Source organism: Mauremys mutica, chromosome 13 (assembly GCF_020497125.1).
Source record: "Mauremys mutica isolate MM-2020 ecotype Southern chromosome 13, ASM2049712v1, whole genome shotgun sequence".
NCBI classification, from domain to species: domain Eukaryota; kingdom Metazoa; phylum Chordata; order Testudines; family Geoemydidae; genus Mauremys; species Mauremys mutica.
Genome location: NC_059084.1, coordinates 26078160 through 26101145, shown reverse-complemented (window position 1 = coordinate 26101145; position 22986 = coordinate 26078160). Strand labels below are relative to the sequence as shown.

The window sequence follows — 22986 nt, the reverse complement described above, 5'->3', positions numbered from 1 at the left end:
CATGCTGGAAGGGCATAATGATTCTATGATATGGGCACACCATCAATTTATATAATGTCATTATATTTTCTGTTTTATTATCTATCCCTTTCCTAGTGGTCCCTAACATTCTGTTAGCTTTTTTTGACTGTTGCTGCACATTGAGCAAATGTTTTCAGAGAACTATCCACAATGACTCCAAGTTCTCTTTCTTGAGTGATAACAGCTAATGTAGACCTCATCATTTTGTATGTATGGATTGAATTATGTTTTCCAATGTGTATTACGTTGCATTTATCAGCATTGAATTTCATCTGCCATTTTGTTGCACAGACACCCAGTTTTGTGAGATCTCTCTGAAACTCTTTGCAGTCAGTTTTGGACTTAGCTGTCTTGAGTAATTGCCACCTCACCGTTCACCCCTTTTTCCAAATCATTTATGAATATGTTAAACAGCATTGGTCCCAGGACAGATCCTTGGGGGACCCCTTTGATTTCAAAATACAGCCATCATTATGAGTAAATGATGGTCAAAGTACTGCATAGCTTTCTGTGGTAAATCTTCATTAGTACTTACTCCTTTTCCATGATAGAAGAAGTTCCAAAAGTGATTATGTGGATTGCTGGGGATTCTTGGACCAGATGGGTACACGAGTATTATCTAAAATTCCAACGCAATTCAAATTTAGAACTAAAGAAATGTCATTATCTGGGAGGTACATCAGGAAAAGGTGGCAATAGTTAATTCCAACAATGAAGATCTCTTATCCTTTCCCAAACTTTAAAAAGATTTAGTGCAGAGCAAGTCATCTTGGCATGTTAAATGTAGTACAGTTAATTCCAGCAATAAAGACCTTTCATCCTTCCCCAAACCTTATAGTGATCCTTTAGAGAGGAAATTATTTTAGCATATCAAAAGAACTACACTTAATTCACTTAGCAACTTTTGGCCTGATAATGAACTCACCCCAGTTTTAAATTCAGTGTGCTTAAACCCTAAATATAGATGCACTTAAACTGGTTTAGCCACAATGTTGCCAACTCTGGCCATGTTATCATGAGTCTTGCAATAATTTTGTTTTCCTTAAAGCCCCAAGTGTTGGACATGTGTGAATACCTGAGTATCTCAGCTTTCATTTACAAAAAAAAATTAAATCCCTAGTCTTCATGATCAGAGAGTGCTTAAAAATGTGATCCCAATGTGGCCTAAACACTCAAAAATCTGAAGGCAAATAAAAAGAAACCAAAATGTATTAGGTTTCAGAGTGGTAGCCGTGTTAGTCTGTATCAGCAAAAAAAAATGAGGAGTCCTTGTGGCAAATTTATTGGGACATGAGCTTTTGTGGGCTAGAACCCACTTCATCAGATGCATGAAGTGAAAAATATAGGAGCAGGTATAAATACATGAAAGGATAGGGGTTGCTTTACCAAGGGTGAGGTCGGTCTAACAAGATAAATCAATTAACAGCAGGATACCAAGGGAGGAAGAATAACTTTTGAAGTGGTAAGAGTCTGGCCCATTACAGACAGTTGACAAGAAGGTGTGAGAGGGAGAAATCAGTATTGCGGAAATTAAGTTTAGGTTTTGTAATGACCCAACCACTCCCAGTCTTTATTCAGACCTAATCTGATGGTGTCCAGTTTGCAAATTACTTCCAGTTCTGCAGCTTCACGTTGGAGTCTGTTTTTGAAGTTTTTTTGTTGAAGAATTGCCACTTTTAGGTCTGTTATTGAGTGACTAGGGAGACTGAAGTGTTCTCCTACTGGTTTTTTAATGTTATGATTCCTGATGTCAGATTTGTGTCCATTTATTCTTTTGCATAGAGACTGTCCAGTTTGGCCAATGTACATAGCAGAGGGGCATTGCTGGCACATGATGGCATATATCACATTGGTAGATGTGTGCAGGTTCTATCAAGTACCACAAAGCCCTCCATACACATTGGAAGACTTGGTCCTTTGTGTTCATAATTTTTGTTTTTCCATAGACAATGTATTCTGATTTATAATGAATGATCTGTGGTGAAATTAAGGGCTCTGCAAAGGCACCTGTTGCATGAACCTTTTTCAAATCTTTTAATGCTGTTACTAAATGATTTGACACTGCACAACAGTATGTTTTAAAGACAGGCCACAGTAGATTATGTCAGCTGAGTCGACAAATGAAAGTGCAGTGCACGCTTGGTAATTTTATCTGCAATTGACATATTGAGGAAACCTTTTCTTCTCCTTTAATCCACAGCTTCTGCCTCCTTTGTCCCGCTATTGATGTGATCGACTGCGCTTACTGCAACCAAATCACGAGAAAAGGTTGGCCTCGCTCTTTTTGTTCCTTTGAATTTTGTGCTGGCAGACACAGTCGTCAATGAATTCGTGACACAGCACAAAACTAATGCACAGTAAAAGTAAAACCAGCCCTCAACTTCACTAGGGCCAGCTGCCCAAACAAAGGGATGTCAGAACTGCTGGAGGAACTACTGGGATGTGGGATGTCAAAATATGAATCCGGTTTATTGCGAAATTAGGGAGGGTGGTATCAGTGATGAGCTGCCAAAATACTAACAACCGGTTCCCTCCTCCTCACCCCATGAGGGGTCATGCCCCCCCCGGACTCCTGCCCCATCCAACCCCCCCATGTTCCTTGACAGCCCCCCCCGGGACCTGTGCCATATCCACCCCCCTTCCCTGTCCCCTGACTGCCCCTTGCCACCCCATCCAACCCCTTCTCTCATTGCTGATGGCACCCGGGGACCCCAACCCCATTCAACCACACCTTCTCTCTGTCCCCTGACTGTCCCTGGAATCCCTACCCCTAACTGCCCACCACCACCCCGTCCAACCCCTACTCCTTCCTGACTGCCCCTGCAGGACCCTTGGCCCCGTTCAATCCCCCTGTTCCCTGCCCTCTGACTGCCCTGACACTAATCCACCCCCCACAACTCTCCTGCCCTCTATCCAACACCCGCTCCCTGCTCCCTTACCTTACAGTGCTGCCTGGAGATGGGGGCCCAGCTGGGCTGGGGCCAGGACCGGAACCACCCGGCCGAGGTCGGGGCCGGGCAGGAGCCGCGCCGCCCGGCTGAGGTCGGGGCCAGACTTGGGGACCGGGCAGGAACCGCGCCGTCCGGCCGAGGTCACGGCTGGACCCTGGGGGTAGAAGCCGCGCCACCCGACCCCAGAGTCCCGCCACGACCTCGCCGAGTGGCGCGCCGCCTCCTGCCCTCCTCCCGCTGGCACCCCCGCCCCCTGGCCCCAGCTCACCTCATGGAAGCCGCTGCTTCCTTCTCAGCCCTCCCAGGCTTCCCGCGCGAACAGCTGATTCGCGGGAAGCTGGGGAGGGGGAGGAGAAGCCAGAGGAACTTCAGCAGAGGAGGCAGAGTGAGGTGAGCTGGGGCTGGGGGAAGGATAGACAGCTGCTAGAGCTTTAGTTAAATTTAAAAGCCCTTTTGGAACTAGTTGTCCCTCCAGGAACAACCGGTTCTAAACGGGCTTCTAAATTTAACAACCGGTTCGCACGAACTGGTGCGAACTGGCTGCAGCTCACCACTGGGTGGTATATGCCTTTCAGACAAGACATGAAGCTGAAGTCTTGAATACTTGTGGTTGATTAATATCATAACGAGCCTTTTACAATAGTACAAGATGCTAGACTAGACTTCGTTCTGGCCAAATTCCAGTGGGTTATAACCATTCTTGTCATGAAGTTCCCCTTGCAGTTTCAACTGGCTAAACTGTTCTTCATTTCCTGTCCACAACTGTTCTCTAGTGTTGCTGCATGCTGTTGAGCAGCTGCATCACTTCACCCCAGAGGTGGCAGCATTTCAGGAGTGGATTAAGTAATTCCCATGTGGCTGTTGGAGCAGTTGGGGATGAAAGTGCTATATAGAACCATAGAAATGTAGGACTAGAAGGGATCTGGATAGGTTATCTAGTCCAATCCCCTGAAGGAAGGCAGAACTAATCTCCAACAGGTGATAGATATTATCTCAACAGGCCTCAGTCATCGGTGCCTGGGATCAAACCTGAGACCTCTGGAGCTTAATGCATGAGCCTCCCTTTTTAAGAAAGAGGAAAAACATGATCCAGGAAACTAAAGGCCTGTTAGTTTAACCTCAATTGTATGCAAGGTCTTGGAACAAATTTTGAAAGAGGAAGCAGTTAAGGACAGAGATTAACAGTAATTGGAATAAAATACAGCATGGTTTTACAAAAGGTAGAACATGCCAAACCAACCTTATCTCCTTCTTTGAGAAGATAAGTGATTTTTTAAACAACGGAAATGCAGTAAATCTAATCTACCTGGCTTTCAGTAAGGCATTTGATATAACTCTATATGGGAAATTATTAAATTGGAGATGATGGGGATTAATATGAGAATTGAAAGGTGGGTAAGGAACTGGTTAAAAGGGAGACTACAGTGGATCATACTGAAAGGTGAACTGTCAGGCAGGAGGGAAGTTATTAATGGAATTCCTCAGGGATCTGTCTTGGAACCAGTCTTATTTAACATTATTACTGACCTTGGCACAAAAAGTTGGGGTGTGCTAATAAAATTTGCAGATGACACAAAGTTGGGAGGTATTGCCAATACCGAGGAGGACCGGAATATCATACAAGAAGACCTGGATGACCTTGTAAACTGGAGTAACAGAAATGGGATAAAATTTAATAGTGCAATGTCTAAGGTCATGCATTTAGGGACTAACAATATGAAATGTTGCTGTAAACTGGGGACGTATCAGTTGGAAGTGACAGAAGAGGAGAAAGACCTGGGTGCATGGGTTGATCGCAGGACAACTATGAGCCACCAATGTGATCCGGCCATTAAAAAGATTAATGCATTCCTAGGATGCATCAAGCGAGGTATTTCCAGTAGAGACGGGGAAGTGTTAGTACCATCATACAAGGCACAGGTTAGACCTCATATGGAACAGTCTAAAAATAGGAAATGTTCAAAAACAAGGTGGGGGGAGTAATTAATTTTGAATGAATTCCACCATGTGACTAATGTCAACCAGCCAAAATCAGCAACAAGACCCTCCCCTGCAAAAAAAAAAAAGAAAGAAAGAAAAAAAAATCATACAACAACCAACAGCCTAAACTTCTTCTTTGCAAGTTTCTGTTGCAATGTTTTGAAAAAGTGAACATTTGGGAAAAAAATTATTTTTAGAAAATGGTGGTTTTCAGTCACATATTTTTTCATATGAACACTTCCCGCTAGCTCCAATAACAACCCCTTCTGGAGCGGATATACAGTAGAACTTCAGAATTTCAAACACCTCAGGAATGGAGGTTGTTTGTAACTCTGAAATGTTTGTAACTGAGCAAAACATTATGGTTGTTCTTTCAAAAGTTTACAACTGAACATTGACTTAATACAGCTCTGAAACTCTACTAGGCAGAAGAAAAATGCTGCTTTCCCTTTTTTTTTTTAATAATTTATGTTTAACTTGGCTTTTTTTTTCTTTTTTTTTTTTTGCTGGTCTCTGCTGCTGCCTGATTGCCTACTTCTGATTCCAAATGAGAGGTGTGGTTGATTGGTCAGTTCATAATTCTGGTGGTGTTCATCACTCTGAGGTTCTATTGTAACTTGCACCCTATCCTAGGTGTTCCTCTACTAGCAACAAAATGCTACAAATATATGAAGCGAGCCACTCTAAAATCCAAACAATAAGCATGTTTTCCAAGTCTGAGATTCTTCTGGGAATTTATTGCATTTCACTAGAAAATCTTTTGCAACCCCAAAACTTTCACCACAGTTAGAGCATGAAATTTTGTTTGTATTCTGACATGTGCCTAATTCGTTAGCAGTTATGTGATTGCAAACTCATTGCAGAACATAGGGTATGATTTAACTTAACACTTCCAAACATTTTACTCTATGAAGGTATTAAACACAGCAATACTGTGAAATTGAAGATTATTTTGTCTGTGAACCTGTATCACTCCATAGTAAACCATTTCAAAGCTCTTTTCGCTACTCTTCCCTCGCCCCCTCTATAATTTGTGACTAATTTTGGTGTTCATGGAAGCACATTTTCTTTTCTCCCCAGGATGGAAGATAAGAACCTCTTCCTTGCTTTATTTCTCTGCTCCATTTTGCTTTCAACTGCCTATTCACACATGATCTTTGAGGAGAACAGAGACACCAATCTGGCAACCAGCAACAAAATGAAACTCCCAGATCTCCCACCCATCTCTATAGTAGGTTAGTAAAATGCTATTTGGTGGCAAGCTGAAGCACTTTGCAGAAAACAGTGTGGTTATAAATTAAGAGAGGGCATATTGACATCTGAATACAAAAGGGGTGGGCAAACTTTTTGGGCCGAGGGCCACATCTGGGTGGGGAAATTGTATGCAGGGCTGGGGCAGGGGGTTGGAGTGCAGGAGGGAGTGTGGGAGAGGGTGCGGTGCGCAGGAAGAGGCTCAGGGCAAGGGATTGGGGCAGAGGAAGGGTGTGGGGTGCAGCAGGGGGCTGGGGTGCACAGGGGTGCAGGGTGCAGCAGGGGACTCAGGGCAGGGAGTTGGGGTGCAGGAGGGATGCAAAGTGCAGGCAGGGGGCTTAGGGAAAGGAGTTGGGGGGTGAGGTGCAGGAGGGGTTCAGGCTCCAGCCTGGCGCTGCTTACCTGAAGCGGCTCCGGGGTGGCAGCAGCACACACTGGGGCCAGGGCAGGCTCCCTGCATACCTGCCCTGTCTCCAGCCCCGCACCGCTCCAGGAAGCACTGCAGCCCCTGGGGGAGGGCCATGCAATCTATGAATTATTAACCTGATGTAGCCATAAAACCAAAGTGAGTGCAAAAGGGGTGTGAATCATGCTCATTATTGTTTAATAGCACTTGTCACTCACTTTACACCAGTGTAAATTACTACAGAGGGTGCTGGGCAGTGGAGAATTGGGTCCTCTCAAGTCAGGATTGAGGCACATTGGCAGGGAAGGATCTGAGGGGCTCATCTAGTTGCTGCTGTGCTATACAGAGGAGCAAGTATGTGCTGATTGACACAGCAAAAGGCTGGGAGTCTGGAGCTCAGGATTCTGTTCTGGCACTGCCGCTGACTCCCTCTGTGACCATGAGCAAGTTACCTTACCACTTCCCTGTCTGGAAAATGGAACTAATAATGCCTGCCTCAGGAGGTATGTTGTGAACCCTAAAGATGATACTTAGAGGGCTGCACATTTCATTGCTCATGTGGTCTGAGCTCTGTGTTATCCCAACTTTTTATGCACAAATGGAGGCCTGGCTGAGCAGGGAGGCTGGCTGGAATTGGAATCGAAAGACCCAATTGTGGGATCCTAAAGTGGGGGAGAAAGGAGGAGAATGGCTGGAATGGGGGTGACAAGGATACGGAGTGGGGGGAGCTGGCTAGAGAGCAAAGGAAAGGGGCCTATATGGGAGGATCAGGCTAGAGTGGGGGCGAGGGGTCCACCTGGGTTACCTCCTAGCCTATTTAAGAAAAGAAGTGTGTGATCAAGCTGTGGCCTGTGATATGTGTAAGCAACAGCAGAGGACACCAGAGAGTTTCATCAGCCTGCAGCACCTATGAAATGTTTGAGCTGCCCAATGAAAGGTACTAAAGATGCATAAGCTGATATTAATTATTAGTATCATTTATACAAAGTCACTAGTCAAATAGAATGCAACGTTCCCAGGGTTCTCAAGCGGGCCCCTTTCCATGTCACAGTATTTACATACAAAATATCAATTGTAAAGAAATCTGAAGGGAAGGTAATCAAGTGATCATTACAAGTTGCTCCACCTGCTTCTCTCACTTTGCAGGATAGTCAGCTACACAGCTGTATTAGGCTATGAGATGCCAGTGCAAGGTGGCTACATGTATGTATTGTTCCTGTATTTGGGGTTCTAGTCACCCTCTCAGTTGGAACACAAACATCATCAGTCCAGCTGAGAAATACACTGTTGCATGTTTTTCTCTGGGGAGAGCTTGGGTTATTGTCTGTTATTTGAGGGAATTTCTCTCCATCATCAGCTGGTTCCAATACCCAATTTCAGTGTTTATGATGAAGCTTCTGCCTTCATTAACTCAGTCCCACTTGCCTGATACAAGCCGTGTAACTTCTGGTTGGATACACAATGAGCAGAACGGTACAAATTCGTTACCTATTATTTATGCTCTCCCCTCTATACAGCACAACTCTTTAGTCCTTAGCTCTGTGCTCATATCACCTTACATTTAAAAACACACAGAAAATATGGAACAACATTCCCTAGGCACTTAAATTCAATGGATAGCAGGTGACATCACAATAGGAGGTTGTTGAAACATCAAGGCAAATTGTTTAAAATTATTCCATGGCAATATTGGGTTAAGAAAAATATTTTAACTGGCCTGTTGTTCCCAAATCCCAATTCAGTTACAGTAGGAAAATTACAAAATAGATTTGATTATGGATGGTCCCCATCAACAAGCAATATCAGGTTTTCATAAATGGCCTGCAGCGATTCTACTTTGGGTATCAAATCACATCTCTCAAGCTAAGCAGGGTTGGACTTGGTTAGTGCTGATTAGATAAATGTGCAATTACTCATCTTATTTGCATGTGCAGTTACCGGGACTGCACACAAATTGAATCAATGTGTTCACAAGTGACCACCATTTGCATGCAGATTTTGGAATATGTGGATGTTTCAAAATAAATGGAAGGATAAACAAAATTGCATCTGAGACTAAGGTTTACGATTTCAAAAGGGCTAACTTTACTAAATTAAGGCGACTAGTTAGGGAAGTGGATTGGACTAACATATTTAGGGATCTAAAGGCGGAAGACGCCTGGGGTTACTTCAGGTTGAAGTTGCAGGAGCTGTCAGAGGCCTGTATCCCGAGAAAGGGAAAACAGTTCGTAGGTAGCAGTTTTAGACCGAGCTGGATGAGCAAGCGTCTCAGAGGGGTGATTAAGAAAAAACAGAAAGCGTACAAGGACTGGAAAATGGGAGGGATCAGCAAAGAAACCTACCTTATTGAGGTCAGAGGGTGTAGGGATGCAGTGAGAAAGGCAAAGAGCCGGGTGGAGATGGACCTAGCGAAGGGGATTAAAACCAATAGCAAAAGGTTTTTTAGCCATATAAATAGGAAGAAAACCAAGAAGGAAGAAGTGGGACCGCTTAAAACTTTAAACGGAGTGGAGATTAGGGATAATCTTGGCATGGCACAATATCTAAACGAATATTTTGCCTCAGTCTTTAATGACGCTAATGAAGGGCTAAGGAATAGTGGTAGAGGGACTGATGGGAATGAAGATATGGGGGTAGACATTACGGTATCTGAGGTAGAAGCCAAACTTGAACAGCTTAACGGAAGTAAATCGGGGGGCCCGGATAATCTTCATCCTAGAATATTAAGGGAATTGGCGAGTGAAATTGCAAGCCCATTAGCGATGATTTTTAATAAATCTCTAAACTCGGGGGTTGTATCGTTTGACTGGAGATTAGCTAATATAGTTCCTATATTCAAGAAGGGGAAAAAAAGTGACCCAGGTAACTACAGGCCTGTTAGTTTAACATCTGTAGTATGCAAAGTCATGGAAAAAATTTTAAAGGAGAGAGTGGTAACGGACCTTGAGGCCGATGGCAACTGGGACAAATTACAGCATGGTTTTACGAAAGGTAGATCGTGCCAAACCAACCTGATCTCCTTCTTTGAGAAAGTAACAGATTTTTTAGACAAGGGAAATGCGGTGGATCTAATATATCTAGATTTCAGTAAGGCGTTTGATACGGTACCGCATGAGGAATTACTGGTTAAATTGGAAAAGATGGGGATCAAAATGAAAATCCAGAGGTGGATAAGGAGCTGGTTAAAGGGGAGACTGCAGAGGGTCGTATTGAAGGGCGATATGTCGGGTTGGAGGGGGGTTACCAGTGGAGTTCCTCAAGGTTCGGTTTTGGGTCTGATTTTATTTAATCTATTTATCGCTGACCTCGGAACCAAAAGTAGGAGTGGGCTGATAAAGTTTGCGGATGACACCAAGTTGGGAGGTATTGCCAATTCGGAAAAGGATCGGGATATCCTCCAGGGAGATTTGGATGACCTTGTAAACTGGAGTATTCGTAACAGGATGAAATTCAATAATGAGAAGTGTAAGGTTATGCATTTAGGGATGACTAACAAGAATTTTAGTTATAAGCTGGGGACGCACCAGTTGGAAGTAACGGAGGAGGAGAAGGACCTAGGAGTCCTGGTTGATCGTAGGATGACTATGAGTAGGCAATGTGATGTGGCCATTAAAAAAGCTAATGCGGTCTTAAGATGCATTAGGCGAGGTATTTCTAGTAGAGATAAGGAGGTGCTAGTCCCGTTATATAAGGCGTTGATGAGACCTCATTTGGAGTATTGTGTGCAGTTTTGGTCTCCCATGTTTAAGAAGGATGAATTCAAACTGGAACGGGTACAAAGAAGGGCCACTAGAATGATCCGAGGAATGGAAAGCCTGTCGTATGAAAGGAGACTTGAGGAGCTCGGTTTGTTTTCCTTAACCAAAAGAAAGATAAGAGGAGATATGATTGCACTCTTTAAATATATCAGAGGGATAAATACCAGGGAAGGAGAGGAATTATTTCAGCTCAGTGCTAATGTGGACACGAGGACAAACGGATATAAATTGTCAGTCAGGAAATTTAGGCTTGAAATTAGACGAAGGTTTCTAACCATCAGAGGAGTGCAATTCTGGAACAGTCTACCGAGGGAAACAGTGCGGGCGAAGGACCTCCATGACTTTAAGATTAAGCTGGATAAGTTTATGGAGGGGATGGTATGATAGGATAACAGGTTTAGTCAATAGATCAATAACGTGCCACACTGGTAATTAGTACAAAGGGTCAATGTTGGGATATTGTTAGCCTTTTCCAGAGGGTCTGGCTGGAGAGTCTTGCCCGCATGCTTGGGGTTCAGCTGATTGCCATATTTGGGGTCGGGAAGGAATTTTCCTCCAGGGTAGATTGGCAGTGGCCCTGGAGGTTTTTCACCTTCCTCCGAAGCATGGGGCAGGAGTCGCTTGCTGGTGGATTATCTGCTACTTGAAGTCTTTAAATCATGATTTGGAGCATTCAACAGCAGAGTCAAGGGAGAGAATTAGTTCAGGAGTGGGTGGATCGGCTTATGTGGCCTGCATCTTGCAGGAGGTCAGACTAGATGATCATAATGGTCCCTTCTGATCTTGAATTCTATGATTCTATGATTCTATGATGGCATTCTTGATCACTTATATTTTCAATGCAAGGGTTACCTCTCATACACAGTATACATCCTGACTTTACGAGGACCATCATATTTTTTCATATGATGAATTTTTCAGGGTCCTGACATGTCCCAGATTTTCATTTAATCAGCCAAAACATTCATTATTATTTTCTTATAATTGCAAGATGTAAGTTCCAGACAACCTACAGAACTGAATGGAATTTGCTCTGAGCTTACGAGGAGTAGACATTCCGGCTGAACACTGATTCAAGTGAAAAGAAAAGTCAAACAGGCTGATAAGTATACAGTATCAGAACTGTTTATTTTCTCAGAATGTTAATGACACTTGTTCAGTGTTTCATGATAAACTTATTCAGATACTGGAAAAAATCCTCCACTCAGACAAGCATGTTCACATTTGTCATATTTGCTGTTAAATCAGAACAGGCAGTAGCAAGACCAGCACATATTTAAAGCAAAATCATGCACTTTTGCCTGTTGTAGAAATATTTCATAACCCTAAAATATGATGTTGTAAAAACACCCAGTATTTTATTTTGAAAATATAACCACTTTAATTAACCTTTGTATTTGTACAAAACCACAATCTTGATTGGGTTCTTTGGGCACTAAAGCGATAGATGTAATAATTAATAATTATTCATTGTAATGCTTAAACAGTTTCATCTTCCTCCCTGTGCAATGGCAGTTTATAGTATCACTTCTGAAGTATGGGGTGACTTTAGACATGGTAGCTTTGTCTGTCATTCAGGCTTGTATCCACTAGGTGGCTCTCATTTTCAAAAGGCGCTCAGGAGGCCTGTTAATCATGCGTGTAGTAGTTTATGAATCTGTCAACTCCCAAACAATCTGCCCTTTGTGTATTCCCTGAAGAGAAGCTATGGGAGCATGAATTACAGAAGAGATAACCAGAGCAGAAGTTAGTTTTCTAGAAGTTAGTCAGCAAGAGATCCAGCTTAAGAGGTTGCCCACATGACACAGAGGCAGGGATAGAATCCAGTTCTTCGGGGCAGCATTTGACAGCCTGAACCAGAAGACCATCCTTTCTGTCTGCTGTTGTCTGCCTCACTCACTACATGCCTTCCAACTTCCGAAAAACAAAAAGATACAGGAGTCCAGCAGACAACAGTTTCCTTCACTACAGAGATTTCATTCATTCCCAGGACAGGTCAGTTCTGGGCACTGAATAAGGAACACTCAGATCAGGCCGGGGGGGGAATTAGTGTGTGAGCACACAATGAACAACTATCACAATGCATATGCAGAAGGGGGCCAAATTAATGTTGCATGTGTAAGCAGGGGAATGGTCCCACTATTGTGCAGAACTTTCCTGGCTTATATTCAACAAGGACAAGTGCAGAGTCCTGCACTTAGGACAGAAGAATCCCATGCACTGTTACAGACTAGGGACCGAATGGCTGGGCAGCAGTTCTGCAGAAAAGGATCTAGGGGTTACGGTGGACGAAAAGATGAATATGAGTCAACAGTGTGCCCTTGTTGCCAAGAAGGCTAATGGCATTTTGGGTTGTATAAGTAGGGGCATTTCCAGCAGATCGAGGGATGTGATCATTCCCCTCTACTCAGCACTGGTGAGGCCTCATTTGGAGTACTGTGTCCAGTTTTGGGCCCCACACTACAAGAAGGATGTGGATAAATTGGAGAGAGTCCAGCAGAGGGCAACAAAAATGATTAGGGGGCTGGAGCACATGACTTATGAGGAGAGGCTGAGGGAACTGGGATTGTTTAGTCTGCAGAAGAGAAGAATGAGGGGGGATTTGATAGCTGCTTTCAACTACCTGAAAGGAGGTTCCAAAGAGGATGGATCTAGACTGTTCTCAGTGGTAGAAGATGACAGAACAAGGAGTAATGGTCTCAAGTTGCAGAGGGGGAGGTTTAGGTTGGACATTAGGAAAAACTTTTTCACTAATAGGGTGTTGAAGAACTGGAATGGGTTACCTAGGGAGGTAGTGGAATCTCCTTCCTTAGAGGTTTTTAAGGTCAGGCTTGACAAAGCCCTGGCTGGGATGATTTAGTTGGGTTTGGTCCTGCTTTGAGCAGGGGGTTGGACTAGATGACCTCCTGAGGTCCCTTCCAACCCTGAGATTCTATGATTCTATGATACTACCCCGGTGAAATGGGCTAGCGAAAGGATCTGAGTCCTCGCTCCCAGTCCCTTTACCCCCAGGCCTGCCTGACCTCGAGGACTCCCCTTACACTTGCCTATGTGGCAGAGTCTTGGTAACCTCAACAAACCTGGGCCCAGGATTCCTGGGGTGCTCGACCTCCAACCTTGTCGTGGTCACTTAGGGCAGAGGCTAGGGGGTCTCCACTCCGGGGTGCTCCCTCCATACTGGACAGTTCCCTGACCCACTGATCATTACATACAGTTCAAAGCAAATACAGTTTATTAAACAACAATCAATTTAAAAAAATAAGGAAAAAACGGAAAAGGTTCAAGGAAAACCCGTCACTCTGCTCTCTGGCACAGGGGCATCACAACCAGCATCTCTGGAATGTAAGGGAAGTTCAGTCTGTTCCTCACATGTCCCAGGCCTCCTTCTCAGGCCCTGGCTGTGCTGCAGGGATGCTGCAAGTCGGACACTTGCTCTGGCGGTGGCCACACACCCTCAGGCTCTTGGTGGCAGGACTCTTCTTCCTAGCATTGCCTTGACCCTGTCAGGGTTACGATCCCCCTCCAAGTCTGGCCTGCAGAGCCTCTTGGAGGGGGCATCTCCCTGAGCTGGGCCCACTGCCCAGGGTCCCCCTCGCTCTCCCCAGCTGCTCACCGCACCCTGCTCCGGACTGCTCCAGCCTCAGCTCCGGCTCCACACTGCCTCAGCATGGCTGCTGCTGCTGCTCTGCCTCCAGCTCTCTGGGCTGCGTCTCTGCCCCCCTGGCTCTGATTGCTGCAGCTCTGCTCCCAGCACAGGTCTGCTCTGTGGGCTGCTTCTGTGACTCTGCTCCCAGCTCTGACCTGCTCCCTGGGCTGCTTTTCTGGCCCCTCTGGACAGAGGCGGCAGGTTTGTATAACCTTTGGTGGTGCCCAGAATGGCTCCAAGTCCCACCCCCCCTCCCACCTGCTTAAGGCTCTGGGAGGGAGTTTGGGTGTGGGAGGGGGTTTGGGGTGCAGGCTCTGGGAGGGAGATTGGGTGGGGGCTCTGAGCTGGGGCAGGGGTGCAGGCTCTGGGAGGGAGTTTGTGTGTAGGAGGGGGTTTAGGGTGCAGGCTCTGGGAGGGAGATTGGGTGTAGGAGGGGGTTTAGGGTGCAGGCTCTGGGAGGGAGTTTGCGTGTGGGGTACGGGCTCTGGGCTGGGGGTTGAGGTGCAGGAGGGGCTGAGCAGGGGTGCGGCGCTTACCTCGGGCGGCTCCCGAAAGCAACCCGCACACCTCAATGGCAATAGCTCCTAGGCAGGGGGTGCTGGGGGGTCTCCACACACCGCTGCCCCCAGGCACCACCCCTGCAGCTCCCACTGGCCACAGTTCCTGGCCAATGGGAGCTGCAGAGACGGGGCAAGGGCAGCATACAGAAACACACACCCCCATGCCACCCTCTTCTGGGAGTGGCATGGAGCGAGGGTGGGCAGGAAGCTGCCTTAGCCCCGCTGTGCTGCCGGTGGCGGCTGGGGGCCCCCCCTTTTAAATCGCCTGGGGGCGGCAGGCAGGGCTGGGAGACACTCCAGGGGAGGCGCCTGGGGGCGGCTGGGGGGGAGACCCGGCCCCAAACATTGGTGGAGCTTGGCTCCTAGGCCCTGAATATTCCTGGAGCATGGGCACCACAGGCCCATATAACTCACACACACCCCCGCCTCTGGATCGGGCACGGCTCTGCTCCCCAGCTCAGCTTGGGCCCCTGCTTTCTCCTCAGCTCGGCCCCACTCTGGCTGACCCAGGCAATTCCAGCTCACACAGAGGACGGGACCCACCCTGGCCTCCTGACTCCCTGATTAGCCTGCCCGCCCTGTCAATCAGGCTGACCTGGAGCATTGGCCTCTCCCCATTGTTCCTGGGGACTGTCAGTCTCAGGCTCCTGATTTCTCATTGGCCCTTCCCCTTTCTTTTGGTACTGGGAGCTAGCCAACCAAAACACCCCCACTGAGTGTTAGTAAGGGGACTGTTGTCCCCTTACACATGGGCAAATCTGGCAATTCCTAACTTCTGAGTGCTTGACTTTGCTAGTTTAACATAGTTTGGGGGTGTAATTTCCTAATAAATCAATTATTTCTTTAAAAATTGAAAAAAAATGCTGTCATGTGGAACCATATAGACCATCGACTTTGGTCATCAGCAGGGTTTGGATCTTTAGCTCCACAGCATAAACATCTACCACTTGAGCTAATGGAGTAGCTGTTAACAGTAGTAAGCTGTTTTCCTCTATGTGGACCATGCCATTAGTGGGAGATGAGACACACTTTGCCAGTGAGTTCCACAGCTATGCGTTGGCAGTAGAGGACTGTAGAGAGTCAGGACTCCTGGGTTCAATTACAGGTTCTGGAGGGGAGTGTGCTGTAATGGATTATAGACTGTCCTGCCCCTGTGCCCTCACCCTGTCTCTGTCTCCCTCAGCTCCTGTTTGCCTCCCATCCCTGTCTCCTGCCCCTTGTCCTATACACACCCAAACTCCAGCTCCTCCACACTCCCCTTCTTCTATCTACTCCCCACCCCTCAGGTCCTACCCCATTTCCACAACCCAGCTCCTGCCCTGCTTTCACTCAGCTTTGTGTCCCACCAGTGCAAGCACTCCGGTATGGCAATGCAGTAACACCACCTCCCCAAGTGGTGTTGAGCCAGGGTCAAAGTACTGTGGTGGATGCATTGTGAGTGTAGACACTGCATGATCTATGTTGAGCTAACAGTCCTCCAGCAGCTGATCCCCGTCCCTCCACCTCCCTCCCCCATGGCCGGAGGAGCCCTCCAAGCCGCACTACACTTCCCCTCCTGAGACCCCAAACCACCCCGCAGGAAAAGCTCATCTCTTCCTGAAGAACCTGAGCTTTTGATATGTGCCATGCAGGTTCCGGGGTGGCTGAGGAGGTATGTGTTACTCAGCTTTCTGGTTTTATCAGCAATCGCCCTGGAGTCCAGGGAGATGACTGATGAACCCAGGAAGCTGAGCAGCACATACCGCCTCCTTAGCCACCCCAGAACCTGCATGAGGCATAATAATGAACAAAAACTTCAGTGAAAACCCTGCAACCAGCGTCCAGCGGCCGCAGTAACACTAGGGGAGGCTTAGCTGTCCCTGGTCTATTATACCCCCGGCCTATGCCCATCCACCCTTTGAAAACCTCACACATTTTTGAAATGCCTTTTCCTGATGGCCTAGCTTGGTGAGAACAGCTAACAGAGCAGTTCTCCTTTGTTGTGTGCAACTGCCCAATTGATCATGTTAGTCACAAGCTCCAGCCATGCTCCTGCCTGGAGTAGACAGGAGGTATTGGATCTCCTGGGTCTGTGGGGAGAAGAGGCTATGCAGGCACAGCTACAGATCCATTGTAGAAATGTGGACACCTATGAGCAGAAATGCATGAAGGATGCAGGCAAAGGTGTATGACAGGAATCAGCAGCACTGCTGTAGGAAAGTGAAGGAACTGCATCAGGCATACCAGAAGATCAGGGAGGCCAACGGTTGATCTGGTGCCAACAGCTGATGCGGTGCCAAACCACAGATCTGCTGCTTTTACAACAAGCTGCATGTCACACCTGATGGAGACACCGCCACCACCCCACAGAGCACCATGGATACTCCAAGGAGCCCAAGACACAGATCCCTGCTGTGGACAGTGAGGCGGAAGAGGAGGGTGGTGGATATGCGACGAGGGATCCGGCTATGCCACGAGCCAGGACCTGTTCAAGGCTCCACCTCCGACTAGCCAGTCCTGGCAGCCAAGCACGGGCACGCCCAATGAAGGGGCAGGAATCTCAGGGAAATGTGTGAATGCATTTTCTGCTACAATGTTTAAATGTACAGATGGCGCCCGACTCCAGCTTACCAGGACACAGGTATCAACTTCTCATTAATTTACTTGTACTAGAAGAGGTAGCGGTAAAACAAACAGAAGTAGAGTTGATATCTGCTTTTCATTCCCTTGTAGGAGTAGACCAGGGGGATGCGGAGCAATTTGTTTGTGTACATGGGGATGTCCCTTGAATCCTCCTAAGAGACCTCAATGAAACTTTCAAGGAGATACTCTGCAATCCTCTTATGAAGGCTTCTAGAAGGGAAGCTTTATTTCTTCCTTGGCAGTAGGACACTTTCCCATGCCAGTCCATGATGACTTCAGCAGGCACCATTGCAGAACGCAGGCTAGTGGCATATGAGCCCAGGTGGGACACCAGCAGCAGCTGTGCTCTCTGTGCCTATGTTACCCTCAGGAGGGAGATACCAGCTAAAATCACCACTGCCTATGGGAAATGGTGCCAGTGCTCAGTGCCAGTGCCCTGCACTTGTACCCACAGAAACTGGGGTTTCATGCAGGAGAACAATTCCTTCCTCATTCCCCCCATGGCCCTGCTGGGCCATACGTACCATGGCTGGGCTGTGCAGACGTGCTCCAAGGCTGAAGGGTCAATAAGCAAGTCTTGTTTAAAACTTTAGGGGTGCAAGGGATGGGAGCTCTGAAACTTAACTTTCAGTTTCCGTTGTGACTATAAACACAATGGTACCTCTGTGTGTTTTATTAGCAGCTGCTGCCATTGCGGCCTCAAGGGGTTTCCCCCCTCCCCACCCATGGAATGCCTGACCATGGTACAGAGGAGTAAGAAGAGGACCCAGGCAAGATATGTTCTCAGAGATCCTGCAAGCCAATGCTGCATCAAACCATGAACAGAGGGCCTGGAGGATGAATATTTCAGACACTATGGAGAAGGAAAGCGCGGAGAGGAGAAAGGCCCAGGAGTCCCAGCAGGAAAAGGAGAAGGAGATGCACCAGGACATAATGGGGCTTCTCCAGCAGCAAACACAGATGTTACGGACTTCTGTTGACCTGCAAGTTCTGTAAGCACAGGCTCTCCTCCCTTTGCAGTCAATCAATAATTCCACCATAGCATTGCCCTACACCCCCTAATATTCTTCATGGCTGCATCTGTACCCCTACTACTGCATTCTGGGCAACAGTAAGGACAAGTACAATTTCACATACATGGCCTGTGAAAGCCACGGTTGCTGTGCCAGTAGCACAAATGGACTGAAATTGACATGAATGTTCTTTTCCATGTTAAGTTCTGTTCTTATTTATTAATAAATAAATAATTTATTTGAGACGTTTTTATTACATTTTCTTTTAAATTGCACATATTTTTGCATTGCTTTTGGGACTCAATAAAATTATATTTTTTGGAAATTAATTCATTACTACACCACATATGCTGCACAATGCCCAACGGTACTGAAAACCGCTATTAGTTATTGTACAGGGCAAGAGAACTCATAGGGCCAGTGACAAACAGTGTAATAATTATGAATGTGCAGCAAGCATCACAACACTAATAGCTGCATTAACAGACAGTGTTATATTCATCAATGTACACCAAGCACCACACAATTCCTGAGAGGCACCCAGACTTCAGAGCCAGGTAGAATACAATCCACCTCACCACATTACTGTTGGCTGACTCTTAAAATGCTCTTCCCTAAGCCACATAACTTCACACTGAGCTCTTCTAATGGACCTTGTGTCTGGCTGTTCAAAGTCCGCAGACAGCCACTCCACCTCTGCCTTCCACACTGGAGGCAACTTGTCCCCCTTTGCCTCACAGATATTATGCAAGATACAACAGGCAGCTATAGGCATTGGGATATTTTTCTCACTGAGATCCAATCTTGTCAGTAAACACCACCAGCGGCCCTTCAAGCTACTGAAAGCACATTCATCTGTCATTGAATGTTTCCTCGGTGCTGTCAAGCTGGCCCCTGTATGATTTCATGAGCTTGGGGAGCAAGGGATAGGTTAGATCCCCCCAGAATCACTACGGGCATTTCAACATCACCAATGGTAATCCGCCAGTCTGGAAGGAATGTCCTGGCTTGCGCTGTTCTGAACAGTCCTGTGTTCTTAAAAATGCAAATGACATGCACCTTCCATGACCAGCTCACACTGATATCGGGGAAGCATCCCAGTGATCCAACAATGGTCACACTTTCTGTTGACAGTCAAGGTGGACTGAGGCCAAAATAGGGATGTGCATACAAGCCATCTATCACACTGCTGCTGTTTGGGAACCCCATTGCTGCAAATCCATGCTCTGTGTCTTGCACATTACTGAGAGTCACAATCGTAGCAGAAGATGATTAATGGCCCTGCACACATGCATGACAACAGCCCCCACTGTGGATTTTCCAACTCCAAAATGATTTCCCTCTGATCAGTAGCAATCCAGTGTTGCCATTCCATTGTGTGCAGTCAGAGTAGCTTTCACCCTGGTGTCCTTGTGCTGAAAGGCTGGGACGAACTTGACACACAGATCCATGTATGTGGCCCTTCTCATCCAAAAATTCTTGCAGCCACTGCTCATCATCACAAACTTGCATTACAATGCGATCCCACCAGGCAGTTCTCATTTTGCAGGCCCAGGCATGGCACTCTACCATCTGCAACTGCTCCATGACCACCACTGACAACCTTGAACTGGTTTGCGCAATGTCCCACAGCAATCTGTCCTCTGCAAAATGGTCAGTTCCCCATCGCCGTGGTTCTCTTCTTGCAGCTCTGCACATACTGGAGGCGCATTCATCCTGTGTTTGCAGGGCTCGTGACAATAGTGCAGGGCTGTGCAGGATCCAAGCTTCAGTCAGAAATGGTTGCCAGCAAAAATGCCATCCAGGTTTGTGGGACTTTTAAGAAAGGTGCAAAAATTATGGACTATGGATGGCATTATGGGATGGAGAAAGTGCATGATGGGAATTTGACCCCTAGCTCTCAATCACCCTTGTATGCCTAGTTTCTATCCCACCATGCACTGCAAACATTTCCCAGAGGACGGTGCACAAAACGATGGCGAGTTGCACACTGGGATACATAGCCACTGCACTATTCATTGACAAACACACTTGTTGAGTACATGCTGCGCTGACATAACCAGCCAGATATGCATGCACACAAGCAATATACTAACTGGCACCATATGCTGATATAACTTGCATCGATCAGTTTGTAGTATAGACATGGCCTCAGAGCTCAGACCCACTATGTTTATATAAGGATGGCTCCTACAGAAGGGCTTCCTGAGTTTACAAACACTGTGCTCCAAGAAGATAAGTTAGTGAAGCTACTTTATTTCTTATCAGTAAAGACATCAGCACAAAAACAGTGTTCTATATCTAAATTAAACAATCACATATGCCTCACAGTAAATACACTCTTAACTCCATGCTATGTTTTATTTTCTCTTTGAAGAATTAACCAAAACATCCCGAAAAGTAAGCAGAAAAGAGGCAGAGAAGAAGAAAGAATCCAAGGTGCGTGACTATTCTCTTACCACTGTAAGGCAGTGGTCCCCAACGTGGTGCCCACCAGGGCATTTATGTGCGCCAGCAGGGGAGAGAAGCCGCAGCCCCGCACCTGACAGGGACACAGAACTCAGGCTGTGAGCACGGTGTTCTCTGTTCCCAGCAGGCGCAGAGCCCACCTAGTGCCCAGCAGGAGAGACAATCCGCGGCCCCGCGCCTGACGAGGACAGAGAACTCCGGGGCTGCAGGCGCTGGTGTTCTCGGTTCCTGGCAGGCGCAGGGCCACGGCCTTACGGGAAGGGATGGAATGGGGGAAGGGCCTAGGCGGGGGTGGGGCCTAGGCAGAGCCGGGGGGAGCACACACACCCCCGGCAGATTAGAAACTTGGTGCTTATGTCCCGGGCCCTGCACCCCCCTAGGGACAGCCCTGCCAGAGTAAATAGGATTTAAGCTCCTGAATTACATAGGCACTTCTGAAAATTTTACCCTCAGTCTTAGCCCTCTGAAAAAAATTGAGGGTTAATAATGGGAATGCCGGTCGTTATGTACCTGGAGCTTTGGGGTCCCAGGTGCCTCCCCCCTTTTGCATACTGGGACAGAAAGATTCTGCTTGTATTGACTCATAGACAAGAGGAGCTGCATTTGCAAAATATCTCCACAAGTAGGCTAGAAGATTTGCAAGAGATTTTGTTTGCTCACCTAAAAACTTGCATTTGTTCTTGCAAATAGGGGTTTCCATGCAGGAATTGGGTGCATACTTGACTAGCAGTTTGCACATGCCTACATGCAGGATGGTGGTTGTTTTTATACCCTGCTATTATGGAATAATTTTAGAAGACTAAAAATATAGCCCTAAAAATTGACAAACTCTCTTAGGGGGGCAGTTAGACTTGTGCTTAAAGCACCAGTCTAGGGGCCAAAAAACCTGAGTTCTATTCCCAGGTTTCACTTCACCTCTCTGTGACTCAGTTTCTGTGTTTATAAAACAGGGCTGATATCAACTTTGCAGAGGTGTTGTGAAGTTTGAAACATATTCTCAGATCTTCACATAAAAAGACATTGTAGATGGGCAAAGTATTATGAGCGACCCTCAGATATTGATGCTTTATTCATGATCTAGGATTGCTGTAGAGTTAATAAAAGTTTTCATTTCTGTCTTGCAGAGAAAGACCCAGAAAAGAAAATCCCGCAGGCCCCGGCCCACACTCCCTGCTAATTGTGTGGCTACTTGGAAAAATTGCAAGCCACCCTCCCCCCCGTGCTGTGATGTCTGCACCTTCTGCCACTGCCGGCTTTTTCAGACTGTCTGCTACTGCCGAGTAGGAAACCCAAACTGCTAAACCCACAGCAGGAAGGCAGTGCTGGAACTCTGTCATTAACTGCTCCAGAGTTTGTTTCAACCTCTTTTTCTCGTGTGTATTGCAAGCGAAGTATAGAGTCTTTGAAGCTTTCTCGCTGGCTTTGTGTTCCCCAGACCTGAATGAACGCTGGGGTTTACCTCATGGAACAAGCACTGTGGCCCACAAGTCAATCATTACAGGGAGTGTGAGGGAGGGGGGATGGAGGCTGACGGGCTGACTGAGTATTTAACATAAGAACATAAGAACGGCCGTACCGGGTCAGACCAAAGGTCCATCTAGCCCAGTATCTGTCTACCGACAGTGGCCAATGCCAGGTGCCCCAGAGGGAGTGAACCTAACAGGCAATGATCAAGTGATCTCTCTCCTGCCATCCATCTCCATCCTCTGACGAACAGAGGCTATGGACACCATTCTTACCCATCCTGACTAATAGCCATTTATGGACTTAGCCACCATGAATTTATCCAGTTCCCTTTTAAACATTGTTATAGTCCTAGCCTTCACAACCTCCTCAGGTAAGGAGTTCCACAAGTTGACTGTGCGCTGCGTGAAGAAGAACTTCCTTTTATTTGTTTTAAACCTGCTGCCTATTAATTTTATTTGGTGACCCCTAGTTCTTGTATTATGGGAATAAGTAAATAACTTTTCCTTATCCACTTTCTCAACATCACTCATGATTTTATATACCTCTATCATATCGCCCCTTAGTCTTCTCTTTTCCAAGCTGAAGAGTCCTAGCCTCTTTAATCTTTCCTCGTATGGGACCCTCTCCAAACCCCTAATCATTTTAGTTGCCTTTTTCTGAACCTTTTCTAGTGCTAGACTATCTTTTTTAAGGTGAGAAGACCACATCTGTACACAGTATTCGAGATGTGGGCGTACCATGGATTTAAATAAGGGCAATATTATATTCTCAATCTTATTCTCTATCCCCTTTTTAATGATTCCTAACATCCTGTTTGCTTTTTTGACCGCCTCTGCACACTG

General features: G+C 46.5%; 1 protein-coding gene across 1 annotated transcript in view; it reads left to right on the top strand.

Annotated features, from left to right (window-relative positions):
• Nucleotides 1–22047, top strand: part of LOC123348607 (agouti signaling protein) — a 57154-nt gene extending 35107 nt beyond the window's left edge. The window contains exons 3-6 of the mRNA XM_044986176.1: nt 2222–2289; nt 6033–6187; nt 20586–20647; nt 21802–22047. Of these exons, the coding sequence (XP_044842111.1) occupies nt 6034–6187; nt 20586–20647; nt 21802–21978 (393 nt within the window). The 5' untranslated portion in view covers nt 2222–2289; nt 6033 and the 3' untranslated portion in view covers nt 21979–22047. The remainder of the gene's footprint in view (nt 1–2221; nt 2290–6032; nt 6188–20585; nt 20648–21801) is intronic.
• Nucleotides 22048–22986: the final 939 nt, after the last annotated feature.